Source organism: Pongo pygmaeus, chromosome 3 (assembly GCF_028885625.2).
Source record: "Pongo pygmaeus isolate AG05252 chromosome 3, NHGRI_mPonPyg2-v2.0_pri, whole genome shotgun sequence".
Taxonomy (NCBI): domain Eukaryota; kingdom Metazoa; phylum Chordata; class Mammalia; order Primates; family Hominidae; genus Pongo; species Pongo pygmaeus.
The window spans coordinates 16,662,030-16,675,236 of NC_072376.2; the positions used below are offsets into that span (position 1 = coordinate 16,662,030).

The 13,207-nt window shown below is 46.2% G+C and overlaps 1 protein-coding gene across 1 annotated transcript; it reads left to right on the forward strand.

The window, feature by feature from the left end:
* Nucleotides 1-1,778: 1,778 nt before the first annotated feature.
* MED28 (mediator complex subunit 28) lies at nt 1,779-13,168 on the forward strand. The gene is made up of 4 exons (XM_054485832.2): nt 1,779-2,244; nt 7,435-7,501; nt 9,108-9,220; nt 11,125-13,168. The coding sequence occupies exons 1-4, from the start codon at nt 2,086-2,088 to the stop codon at nt 11,320-11,322; spliced, it is 537 nt and encodes a 178-aa protein (XP_054341807.1). The 5' UTR covers nt 1,779-2,085; the 3' UTR covers nt 11,323-13,168.
* Nucleotides 13,169-13,207: the final 39 nt, after the last annotated feature.

The following is a 13,207-nucleotide window of genomic DNA, read 5'->3' on the forward strand; positions in this document are numbered from 1 at the left end:
CAAGATAATTTCAGATTACATAAATGCTGTGAAGAAAATTAAACAGGGGCAAGTACTTAGGAGTGGGGATCTAAGTGAAACTGAGGCTGGGAAGATGACTTGATCTGAGCCTGACTGGCAAAGGGAAGCTCCTGCTTTTTCTCTGAACATTTCTGCCCTGGCTCACTCCTCTAGCACTGAGCTTCCTGTGGTTCCTTAAACATCCCAGGCAGGCTTCTTCTTCAGGGATCCCTCGCTGTAGAAAGCACTCCTAGTTAAATTTTCATGCCAGTCACTGCAGTCCAGATCTCCTTGGAGAGGCCTCCTCCAATCACTTATCTCAAAGAACACCCCTCTCACTAGCCATCCCCTTACTGGGTTTCATTTTCCTTCCCAGCTCTTCTCTCTACACAATATTGCTATGTATTTATGTGTCTCTCGCCTTCCAGAGATTTGGGGTGATTGCTATAACCTCCAGATCATTAAATAGTGCCTGGGAAATGGAGGGCTCAGCAAATGTGCTGGGTGATAACTGTAAAATCAGATATAATGGAAAAAAGTTATTTGGTTTCTAAAGAGATAAATAAGAAGGCTGGGCGCGGTAGCTCACGCCTGTAATCCTAGCACTTTGGGAGACCGAGGCGGGCGGATTGTCTGAGCTCAGGAATTCGAGACCAGCCTGGGCAACAAGGTGAAACCCTGGCGCTACTAAAATACAGAAAAACTAGCCGAGCGTGGTGGTGGGCGCCTGTAGTCCCAGCTACTCGGGAGGCTGAGGCAGGAGAATTGCTTGAACCCGGGAGGCGGAGGTTTCAGTGAGCCGAGATCGCGCCACTGCATTCCAGCCTGGGCGACAGAGCGAGACTCCGTCACCAAAAAAAAAAAAAAAAAGGGAGATAAGCAAATGTTAAAAGCAGGTTATTAAAAGATTAGCAGCCTGGTGCCGGGCGCGGTGGCTCACGCCTGTAATCTCAGCACTTTGGGAGGCGGAGGCGGGCGGATCACGAGGTCCGGAGATCGAGACCATCCTGGCTAACACGGTGAAACCCCGTCTTTACTAAATATACAAAAAATTAGCCGGGCGTGGTGGCGGGCGCCTGCAGTCCCAGACTTGGGAGGCTGAGGCAGGAGAATGGCGTGAACCCGGGAGGCTGAGCTTGCAGTGAGCCAAGATCGCGCCACTGCACTCCAGCCTGGGCGACAAAGCGAGACTCCGTCTCAAAAAAAAAAAAAAAAAAAAAAGATTAGCAGCCTGGCGCGTTGGCTCATGCCTGTATTCCCAACACTTTGGGAGGCCGCGGCGGTAAAATCACTTGAGCTCAGTAGAACACCTGACTCAACTGGGGGGGAAAAAAAAAAAAAAGCCCGGCGACGGCACGCACCTGTGGTCCTAGCTACTTGGGTGGCTGAAGTGGGGGGATTGTTTGAGCCCGGGAGGTCGAGCCCTGATCATGACACTGCACTCCAGCCTGGGCGACAGAGCGAGACCCTGAGAAAAAAGAAAAGAAAGAAAAAAAAAGGTTAGCATAGTGACTTTCTCTCTGATGTAACCATAAATATCTAAAGAGAACAGTGCCGGGCACATTGGGAACCTCAACAAAGTTGTTTCCGTTATCCATCTCCGACCAGAATTCAGGAAGAACTTTGCCTGTCTTGTTCCCGCTATCACCAATGACTCAACAAATGTTTGTGGAGTGAGTGGGAGACTCTCTCCTTTTACCAACGGTAAACAGCTCGGGGAAAGAAAAAGTGACTTAGCCAAAGTCTCTCCAGGCATTTGGGGCAGAGTCGGGACTAGCATAGTAGTATCCTGACCCTCGCGGAAGGGCTCGCTCCACTGTAGTTATTAATTCTCCTCTCCACACAACCAGGTCTAATCCGGCCAAAGTCTTCAATTCTTAAGCTAAGAAAAAAGGAAAATACATGTAAACTCTGTTTTGCGATAGACAAGAAAACAGAAGAATCAAAAATCGTCCTTCCAGGGGCGCAACAGAACCCTCCAATCGCGCGGTCCTGTCACGTGACCACACCCACCGCACCAGACTCGTGACCTTCTGAGCCGGCTTCCGCGCAGGCGCAGTAGATCTCTCTTGCGCCACTCCAGACATGGCGGCTCCGCTAGGGGGTATGTTTTCTGGGCAGCCCCCTGGGCCCCCTCAGGCCCCGCCGGGCCTTCCGGGCCAAGCTTCGCTTCTTCAGGCAGCTCCAGGCGCTCCTAGACCTTCCAGCAGCACTTTGGTGGACGAGTTGGAGTCATCTTTCGAGGTAATATAAGTCTTTGTCCCCAGCCTTTCCTTTTTTCTGAAACACGAACTGCGCGTACGCGTATCTCCTCCAGGGATCCGAGCAACTAATTTACAAATGGGGAAACTGAGGCTTAAAGAAAGTAAATCACTTGCTTTAGGCTTCCCCGTGGCCCGTATTCAATTCAGGTCTGCTGGCGGAGGCGCGTAAACTTGACGTTTCTGGAAACGTGGACCCGAAGTTTGCCTAAACCCCAAACTTGGAACCCTTCCAGATTCCCAGCCGGTCCTTGGTCTCATCCCTGAGCACCGTTTCTTGCATCCCTGCATGTTTAGTAAGAGGCTCAAGCCTTTTCGGAGCTCAGAGTTTCACTGCTGTGTCCTGTATGCTTTCCGCTGGGCTTCACCCTTAAACGATCCTAAAGTAAAGGGACTCTTAAGAGCGGAAATTGACTTATTTAAGTTACCAGGCGCAGCGTGGTACTAGGGGCTGAGGAAAGAGGAATGCTGGAGGTTAGGGAGGGAGGGAGGCACAGATGACCCAATCTCAGTTCTGCCCAAGGAGTTTACCTTGTAGCAAGAAAGGTGAACTGTGTATTGAGGGAAGATAGACAGCTGAAAATAAGTGCTCTGGTGATTTCCCGTGGTCTTTAAAGTGGAAGATGAGCTATTCCTGTGTAGTAATAAAGTAATATAACTTCAAATTGGAGTTAACTTTTCCACATTTTAAATCCCAATTTTGCCGGGCGCCGTGGCTCACGCCTGTAATCCCAGCACTTTGGGAGGCTGAGGCGGGCAGATCACGAGGTCAGGAGTTCGAGACTAGCTTGACCAACATGGGAAACCCCGACTCTACTAAAAATACAAAAATTAGCCAGGCGTGGTGGCGTGCGCCTGTAATCCCAGCTACTCGAGAGGCTGAGGCAGGAGAATCGTTTGAACCCGGGAGGCGGAGGTTGCAGTGAGCCGAGATCGCGCCATTACACTCCAGCGTGGGTGACAAGCTAGACTCCGTCTTAAAAAATAAAATAAAATATGAATAAATGTCCCAATTTTGTGACTTTTGTATTGTATCTGATAGCACAGTGGTACATGAATATAATTTGTAAGCGATTATATTACTCAGACTGCATGGACAAAATGCTTTTACCACACGGATGTACAGAGATTTAGAAATAAATGATTTGAGATGGAGTCTCTCTCACTCGCCCAGGCTGGAGTGCAGTGGTGCAATTTCAGCTCACTACAACCTCCGCCTCCCGGGTTCAAGCGATTCTCCTGCCTCAGCCTCCCGAGTTGCTGGGATTACAGGCACCTGCCACCATGCTAATTTTTTTATTTTTAGTAGAGACGGGGTTTCACCATCTTGGCCAGGCTGGTCTCGAACTCCTGACCTCGTGATCCACCCGCCTGGGCCTCCCAAAGTGCTGGGATTACAGGCGTGAGCCACCGCACCTAGCCAGAAATAAATGATTTGAAGGACAGAGATGGAGGGAGGGGGGGAGGTGGAGGTGGTGGTGGTGGTGGTGGTGGAGGAGGAGGAGGAGGAGGAGGAGGAGGAGGTGGTGGTGGTGGAGGAGGTGGAGGAGGAGGAGGAGGAGGTGGAGGAGGTGGTGGTGGTGGTGGAGGTAGAGGAGGAGGAGGAGGAGGAGGAGGTGGTGGTGGTGCTAAGTGGTAAAGGAAGGGTCTGATGAACTTTAGAACAGCATCTAGCATTGTGCTTGAGGGGAGCTGGCTCTCAGTCATGGGCACTTGCTGAAAGACTGGCACTGTACAAGGCACTGTACAAGTCTTAGCCTGGCACTGTACAAGTCTTAGCCAAAGTTGACTCCCAGCACCCTGCTGCTTAAAAACGTACAGTGGCTGCTTGTTGCTCTTGAGATAAGATGAAGATGTTTAGTGTGGTCTCCCAGGCTTTGCATGTTGAGTTCTCTCCTTCAGACTCGTTTCCTTACTTCAGCCACACAAGACTTTCCCACGTATACCATTTGTTTTCTCTTTGGGCTTCCAGGCCCCTCCTCAGCTCATTGCATCACTTCCTCAGTGGACCCTTCCCTGGCCTTCTTTTTAATACTTACCATTAAACCAGGCTCCATGAAGTTAGAGACTACCTGTTTTGTACCCCTACTCCTCACATTGTGTATCTCGTAGTGCTAATACAGTGGTAGTAGATAGCAAGTGCTAGATGAATATTTGTCAGACATTGAAGGAACCTGTAGTGTGGAGCCTGTAGTGTAGTTGCCTGTGCACAGAACTCCTTGCCCAATTCACATATATGTCTGTAGGTGCCCTTGAGAGAGAACTCCCTCTGGGACTCGATTATCCTTACAGAGAATACAGAGAAAACCAGTCCCTGCCTTCAGGAAGCTTATGATAAATGGCAGGCAGTTGCCTTGTTGTAGGATCGCTGCTCTGATAGAAGAAACCTAGGATACTGTGGGAGCACATACAGGTGTGTACATCGAAGAAGGCTTCCCAGAGAGCAGGAAAGCCAAAGAAGCATTTTGACTTAGCCAGGTGAAGGGGAGTGAGAGAGGTGCAAACTGGATCCTCTCTCTGCTGCTGGGTGATCACGATCTGTCTAGTCTTGTCTCAAGATTCAATTCAAAGGTCACATTTTCTTTGGAACTTTTCCGGTTTCCTTCCTTGTGTTCTGTGTGGACCTCAATTTTCACAGCCTCCAGTGGCACATAGCAGAACCTGCTTACCTGCTTCTCATTCCTATTGGGGTGCCACCCCTTGAGGTCTCTGTCTGCTCATTCTAGCTGCTCAGCACATGCTCTTTGATGGAAGGAATTTATTGAGCTGATGCAACTCTTGATTTTGGAGGGAACGTTGGAGACCATCTAGTTCCATTTCCTCCATTCATGGGTAGAGAAACTGAGGCTCAGTGAGGGCAAGTTACTTGCTCAAAGCCAGCCGTTGGGTTTGTGGAAATGAGGACTAGCACTTACTTTCCAGGCAAAGGCTCTGTTTTAGCCATGCTTTTAAAAAGCTGTTCTCTTTCTAGGCAGATGCCGTGGCTCACACCTGTAATCCCAGCACTTTGGGAGGCCAAGGTGGCTGGATCACTTGAGGTCAGGAGTTCGAGACCATCCTGGCCAACATGGTGAAACCCCATCTCTAACTAAAAATACAAAAATTAGTGGTCTATGGTGGCACACGCCTTAATCCCAGCTACTTGGGAGGCTGAGGCAGGAGAATCACTGAAACCTGGGAGGCAGAGGTTGCAGTGAGCCAAGATCATGCCACTACACTCTAGCCTGGGCAACAGAGTGAGACTGTGTCTCAAAAAAAAAAAAAAAGTTTATTCTCTTTCTAGACTACCACACATTTTCTTCTTAATACAGCTGTCCAACTGTTTATAAAGGCCTGTGTATCTTTTTTTTCTTTTCTTTCTTTCTTTTTTTTTTTTGAGACAGAGTCTCACTCTGTCACCCAGGCCAGAGTGCAATGGCACGATGTTGGGTCACTGCAACCTCCACTTTCTGGGCTCAAGTGGTCCTCTTGCCTCAGCCTTCCAAGTGGCTGGGATTACAAGTGCGCACCACTACGCCTGACTGATTTTTGTTTTTGTAGAGACAGGGTTTCACCACATTGCCCATGCTGGTCTTGAACTCCTGGGCTGAAGCGATCCACCCATCTTGGTCTCCAAAAGTGTTGATTACAGGCGTGAGCCACCATGTCTGACCCCGAATTTTTTTCTTAAGCGGGTGGAGGAGAGTAAAATTCTTGAGATTTCCTGCCACCCTGTCTGGTACGCCTCCTGGCTCTGGGGAGCTGGCCCAGCTCTTTTGGCCAGTTTGTGACTGGTTGGCCTCTTGATGGGATGTTTTCCAGTAGCCATAGGTCTCACAAAGGAAGTACATCCTACCCACATCCCTGTCACCCAGGCTGCAGTGCAGTGCTGCGATCTTGGCTTACTGCAATCTCTGTCTCCCAGGTTCAAGCGATTCTCCTGCCTCAGCCTCCCGAGTAGTAGCTGGGACTACAGGCACGTGCCACCATGCCTGGCTAATTTTTTGTATTTTATTAGAGACGGGGTTTCACCGTCTTAGTTAGGATGGTCTTGATCTCCTGACCTTGTGATCCGCCTGCCTCAGCCTCCCAAAAGTGTTGGGATTACAGGTGTGAGCCACCGTGCCTGGCCAGGAGTCATCGTTCAGAGTAATCCCAAGAATGGGCAATCTGTTTTACTGATTTACTTTCTCTGTAAGTCAGGTGCGGGAGCTGCAGGCAGGCAGAATTTTTGTCGAAGGGCCCTCCCATGTAGCTAATGTTCTAAATTTGAGCTCAGATCTGTCTGCCTCACACCAAGTGTAGTTTGCTGATTGCTGGCAGAGCTCTGCTTTCCTGTGTTTGAGGCTTCCTTTCTAACTCCTGCTCTTCCAGCTGCCATGCTGTTCTCTTTCTGTGCCTCCCCAATCTCCCTGCCCACTTCCTGCAGTGGGCCTGCTTTGGTTCATTTCCTTAGAGTTGCTTGTGCACCGAACTCCTTGGCTGATTCACATTTGCATCTGTATAGGTGCCCTTTAGAGATAACTCTCTCTGGGACTTGATTATCCATGTGACACCAACCTTGTCCTCTTAGGCCGTCCAGTCAGTCAGTAATATGTGTTATTAAACACTTCCCTTGTGCCAAGGCAGTGTGCCAGGCACTAGGAGGAGAGTGGTGAATAAGACAGACAAAATTCTCACCTGCTAGTAGGGGACAAATAATAATGGATTAAAATAATGGATATGATGTCAGTTAATTATGTGAAAAACAATAAAACTGTGCTTGGGTGTGGAGCATGAGCAGGAGGGGCACAGTTTAGAAAGGGTAGACCGGCTGGTCTCTGAGGGGGCGAAGATTGGCCTGAGTCCTGAATGGGTGGTGATGTGAGTTGTGTAAGCACCAGCAAGAGACCACAGTGGGGCTGGAAGAGTGTCTGGGCCTGGTGTGGAGTAAGATATGGGGAAGGGGCACGTGGTAGGACAGAGACCAGATGTGGTGCCGGCTCATTTGCCTGGCGCTTCCTCCATAGGCCTAATTAATTGGTAAACTCAGTTTACCACATGTTTCCATTGGCATGATGTCTTGCCATCTCATGTGCAAACACAGATGCTGCCACCTCATCAGATGACTTCAGGAGAAGCTATTTCTTCCTCTGGAGTGAGATTTTTGATGTGTGAATGACATTTTTTTCTTTCCTATGTTGTGATTACACAGGCTTGCTTTGCGTCTCTGGTGAGTCAGGACTATGTCAATGGCACCGATCAGGAAGAAATTCGAACCGGTAAGCATTCCCTCTGTGTACACAATGTTCTTGGCTTCAGCAATATTTCCTAGTTGCTAATTTTGTACTTCATGTGTTTCAGTCCTGCTTTTATCCTAAGAGAACATTTCAGGGACTAAAATGTGTGCACATAATCTCTATGAGCTTCTGATTGTTGGTTCAGTTTATTAATTGACGTCTTGTATCACCCATAACGAATCATTTATAATGAACTTTTCGTATTAGTACTAGGTAAAGAAGAAGACCAATAGTGTGTACTGCTTTTTAAAAAAAATTTTATTATTTTTGGAATAGGTCTTACAGAGAAAAGTCTCCTGTGCTTCTTTTTATTCCCCAAGTTCTGTCCCCAAAGGTAACCAGAGCTTCTGATTTCTTCGTACCGTATTTTACATGTTTTTTTTTTTTTTGAGACGGAGTTTCACTTTTGTCACCCAGGCTGGAGTGCTCACTGCAACCACCACCTCACGGGTTCAGGCAATTCTCCTGTCTCAGCCTCCCGAGTAGCTGGGACTACAGGCATGCACTTCCATACTCAGCTAATTTTGTATTTTTGTATTTTAGTTTCGCCATGTTGATCAGGCTGGTCTCGAACTCCTGACCTCTGGTGATCCACCCGCCTCAGCCTCCCAAGGTGTTGGGATTACAGGCGTGAGCCACCGCGCCCGGCCTTATATGTGCCATTTTAACTGGAAATTATGTTGCTAATTGCTGGATCTCTGCATTGTCTTTTTTTGGAGACAGAGTTCTTGCTTTCCCTTTTAAGAAAAGAGTGCAGTGGCACGATCTCTGCTCACTGCAACCTCTGCCTCCTGGTCTGAAGCAATCCTCCCATTTCAGCCCCCCAGTAGCTGGGACCACAGTGTGAGCCACCACATTTGGCTAATTTTTTTTATTTTATTTTTTTGTGGAGATGGGATCTTGCTGTATTGCCCAGGCTGGTCTTGAACTCCTAGGCTCAAGCAATCTTACTGCCTCAGCCTCCCAAAGTGCTGGGATTACAGGTGTGAGCCACCATGCTTGGCCTCTGCCTTGTCTTTTTTTTTTTGAGACGGAGTCTTGCTCTGTCACCAGTCTGGAGTGCAGTGGCGCGATCTCGGCTCACTGCAACCTTTGACTCCCTGGTTCAAGCGATTCTTCTGCCGCAGCCTCTTGAGTAGCTGGATTACAGGCGTGTGCCACCACACCCAGCTAATTTTTGTATTTTTAATAGAGACGGGGTTTCACCATGTTGGCCAGGATGGGCTCAATCTCCTGACCTCATGATCCGCCCACCTCGGCCTCCCAGAGTGCTGTGATTACAGGCTTGAGCCACCATGCCCAGCTGCATTGTCTTTTTAAAAAAGATCTCATGGCTTTTATGCTGTATTAAGGTCTCTCTCTCTTTTTTTTTAACCTGAGAAAAAAGCACAAATTATCTGCTGTTTAATGTTGGTTAACACATGAGAAGTGGGGGGTTATTATTACTGCTGTGGCCAAGATTAAAATCCCTGAGTTGTCCATGAGAAGGCTTTGTTTTTACATTCTGATTATTCATTTATGAGGGAGATAAATGAGTCTATTGTTTTTCTTATTTTAATAATTTTGGTGCTTTTTTTTTTTTTTTAAGGTGTTGATCAGTGTATCCAGAAGTTTCTGGATATTGCAAGACAGACAGAATGTTTTTTCTTACAAAAAAGATTGCAGTTATCTGTCCAGAAACCAGAGCAAGTTATCAAAGAGGTATGAACTCAATTTTCTCCTCAGCTCTATAGGAAGAACTAAGTGGTGCCAGGATTCCTTTTATGCTTTAAATGAGATGTACCCGTTTCCTGCGAGTTTCATTCAGGCTTTATAGGTCAGTGTGAAATGTGGCTGGTCATCCATGTTTGGGACAACCCGAACAAGAAGTAAAGCCAAGGAGTGGGGTCTGAAAGCAGAGTGTCAGACAGAACAGCTCTGATGTGACTTGTATCATACATTGGCCCTCAGGAAAGATTTTTCTTAAAAGATTCGGCCATGTGAAAAAAGGATAAAAAGCCACTAACATATATAGGCTTGTTCTGGACAAAAACTGAGATCTGTGTCCCCAGTTGCCTTACCCATTGCCTTGCACACAGGAATCCAAGGAATCAAAACGTAATGTTCGACCCAGGCTCCTGGAAACTCAGGATTTCGTTGATCTCAGTTGTTCTAATCTGGGGCATTTGGAAATGAGTTGGGGTTGCCATGATGACTTGGGAAGCTTTAATGGCATTGAATGGGTTGGGCCAGGACCTGCCCCATGCGATGTGGAAAAGTGAAGAATCGTCCTGCCCAAAAAGCCAGCGATGCCCTCAGTGAGAAACACTGAATTGAGATTATTGGTTGGGGGCAATTTTTGAAGTCCCAATTAATCAAAAAGTCTTTTCATTCATGATACCAGCTGTTGGGGGTAGCTATTCTTACAGTTTATCATGTCAGATCATTTCCTGATGTGAATACTTGAATAACAGTGCAGGTATGTCCAAGACTGGGTTGTTAGTAAAGGATGTGATGCTGTTGTTCTTAAAAAGCTCTTGAAAATGTAATTTTAACAGTTCATAATCTGAAGTGATAGATCAGTGGTGTGGATTTTTTTGTAAACAGTTGTTAACAAATGTTTCAGATTTTCAGTGTTTTAGGTTCTCAGCAGTAGCCTTTGGAGAGAGGTACTGGATGGCTGGGGACCAGGATGGGATAGAGTCTCTGTATTAGTCTGTTTTCACACTGCTGATAAAGACATATCTGAGACTGGGCAATTCACAAAAGAAAAAGGTTTAATGGACTTACAGTTCGACGTGGCTGGGGAGGCCTCACAATCATGGCAGAAGGTGAAAGACACATCTCACATGGCGGCAGACAAGAGAAGAGAGTTTGTGCAAGGAAACTCCCATTTTTAAAACCATCAGATCTCGTGAGATTTATTCACTACCAGGAGAACAGCATGGGAAAGACTTGCCCCCATGATTCAATTACCTCTCACCAGGTTGCTCCCTCAACACATGGGAATTGTAGGAGTTACAATTCAAGATGAGATTGGGTGGGGACACAGCCAAACCCTATCAATCTGATTTCTTTTTGGCTGCCTTTTGAATTTTGTAACTTGCATATTACTTTCTATAAGAAAAATAAACATGGGCCGGGTGTGGTGGCTTACACCTGTAATCCCAGCACTTTGGGAGGCTGAGGCAGGTGGATAACTTGAGGTCAGGAGTTCGAGATTAGCCTGGCCAACATGGCAAAACCACCTCTCTACTAAAAATATAAAAATTAGCTGGGTGTGGTGGCATGTGCCTGTGATCCCAGCTACTCAGGAGGTTGAGGCAGGAGAATCACTTGAACCTGGGAGGTAGAGGCTGCAGTGAGGCAAGACCACACCACTGCACTCTAGCCTGGGTGACAGAGCAAGACTTCGTCTCAAAACAAACAAACAAACAAAAAAACCCCATAAAAACTTAGGTTAGAATCTGTCATTTGGGTTAATCAAATAATGGGGCCAAGCAGAGTAATGGGCTTAATATGGTTTAATGGGTTCTCTGTTTTGAATTGTTAGCCTCTTAACTAACCAGAACCGTATGTGTTTTTCCTGCGTTTGCTCTGACTTACTCCATTGCTTTCATCTGCAGGATGTGTCGGAACTAAGGAATGAATTACAGCGGAAAGATGCGCTAGTCCAAAAGCACTTGACAAAGCTGAGGCATTGGCAGCAGGTGCTGGAGGACATCAACGTGCAGCACAAAAAGCCCGCCGACATCCCTCAGGGCTCCTTGGCCTACCTGGAGCAGGCATCTGCCAACATCCCTGCACCTCTGAAGCCAACGTGAGCAAAGGGCAGAGGCAGTTGGCCTGTGAGTGGGCTGGTGCATGAGGTTGGCCACACATCCCTTCCTGTGGACTTGACATTTTGGAAGAACTCTTTTCCAGATAATGAGTTCATTTTAGTTTTATGCTCCCATTGAAAAATTTTCCACTATTTTTATAAGCTGTTAATTTCTTGAGTACTTTATAACATGTCTGTAGCTTGGATAAACCAAGTAAGTATTTTTTTTTTTTTTTGTCTTTAGCAAAGTTTAGACTGTGAATGTGATGACACAGATTCTTTTTTATGGTAGCTTTGCTTGTTTTTAAATTTTTGCATGACTTTTCATCTTTTTATGTGTGTTTCCTGTAGTTTGATCCGAAGGAAAAGAGTATAGTAGCCTGAGAATCAGGAGATGGGAGTTTTAGTCGTAGGCCTTATGATAATTACCCCTCAGTGGTGTGCAGAAAAGTATGTAAATTTGCTCTGTTTTAAGACTTTGAACTACCTCAAGAAGAGGAATCTAATACAATATTTGTAATGTTTCCAGAGCTCTCAGAATGAGGATTTTTTTGTAAATAGGTTGGAAGAGGACGGAACTGTCCTGGGTTAGTGTAGTAATCTTACAGTAGGATCCTTAGGTTGATGCTGACTTCTATTTGGGGTATGTTTATATTTTATGTGGTGTTTGTTTGCTTTTTTTTTTTTTTGACAGAAAAGGATATAGTGGGAGCAGTGATACGCTAACATTCATTACATTATGCAGTAATGAATCTGTTTAATGGGGCAGACACTGTTTTCAGTAGCATGACAGTGGGGGCATAGGAGAGCTATGAGGGGCTAAATCTTGCTCTGATTGTCTCTTTCTGTTTTGAGTTTTGTTTGTGTGTATCATTTTTGTTTTACATTTTGGGAGGGGAAACATTTTCCCTTAAGTAAGGTTGTTGCCAGTGGATTTGACTCCAAGGGACTAGAGTGTCGTGGTGGGGGTGAGGAGGGGCTGCAGGGTGATCATTGGCTACTGAGCCTCCACAAAGAGTATGTGGCGCCCTGCCTTTGGGAGGATATTTTGCTCTCGTTAGTTTTGTAGGCAGCCTCAGATTCCCTGTTGAGTTGCTGTTAAGAAATGGAGATTTCTGGCTCTCATTGGGTAAGGTTTTCTGAGTTTTATGGTCTCTTATTAGATCACATCCGTTTACCCAGAACAAATGCTTCACTGTCTTCTGATTGGCAGTACTCCTGTGGTTCTGTGCCTTGACTCATTTTGTTTTCTTCAGCCTTGAAGGCCCCTTGCCACATGGACTGACATCCACTCATGTGCCTGGTCCCTGAAGCCTCCCAGCACCTATTCAGTTGCATCCCCAGGGCACAGTACTTTGATCTCTTCTGCTGCCCTTGCTAGGTTCTCCCTGGTGGGTTAGTGCTTTGTATCTGTCTCTCTGCCCCTCACTAATTGTACACCCATGAGAATTAGACATTCTTCTTAAATATATAAGGACCATATAGTCTGTTTCTTTTTGTTGTGTGTGTATATGGTATCTGGCACATGGATCTCTGATTACCAGCCTGACATCAACAAATCCCCTCAGTTACGATGTATAGGTTAAACAAAGCCTTTAAAAGGTCATATGGTATGACCTCAAGGTTGCTAACCTGGTCATCTCATGGTAATTAGAAACTCTGATTGGCAGCTTTGTATTTCTTGATTAAAAACCTAAGTAAACTGATTAGGTTTTAGGCATTCTTTCAAAGAGGTTCTTGAGAAGATTGAGAACTATCCTATTTGGTGCTTAGTGAAAAGATTTTGAATTACTGTACGTACCAGGTATTGCCATTTCTTTATTAAATTCAGAAGTTTTTTTGCCAAATAACAATTTTTCAATCTTGTCTGTTTGTAAACATTACCCTCT

Excerpts from the sequence above, each read along its gene's own strand:
- MED28 (XM_054485832.2), top strand. The coding sequence starts at position 2,086 with ATGGCGGCTCCGCTAGGGGGTATGTTTTCTGGGCAGCCCCCTGGGCCC. Across the intron at positions 2,245-7,434 it reads AGTTGGAGTCATCTTTCGAG|GCTTGCTTTGCGTCTCTGGT; the intron begins GTAATATAAGTC and ends GTGATTACACAG. Across the intron at positions 9,221-11,124 it reads CAGAGCAAGTTATCAAAGAG|GATGTGTCGGAACTAAGGAA; the intron begins GTATGAACTCAA and ends TTTCATCTGCAG.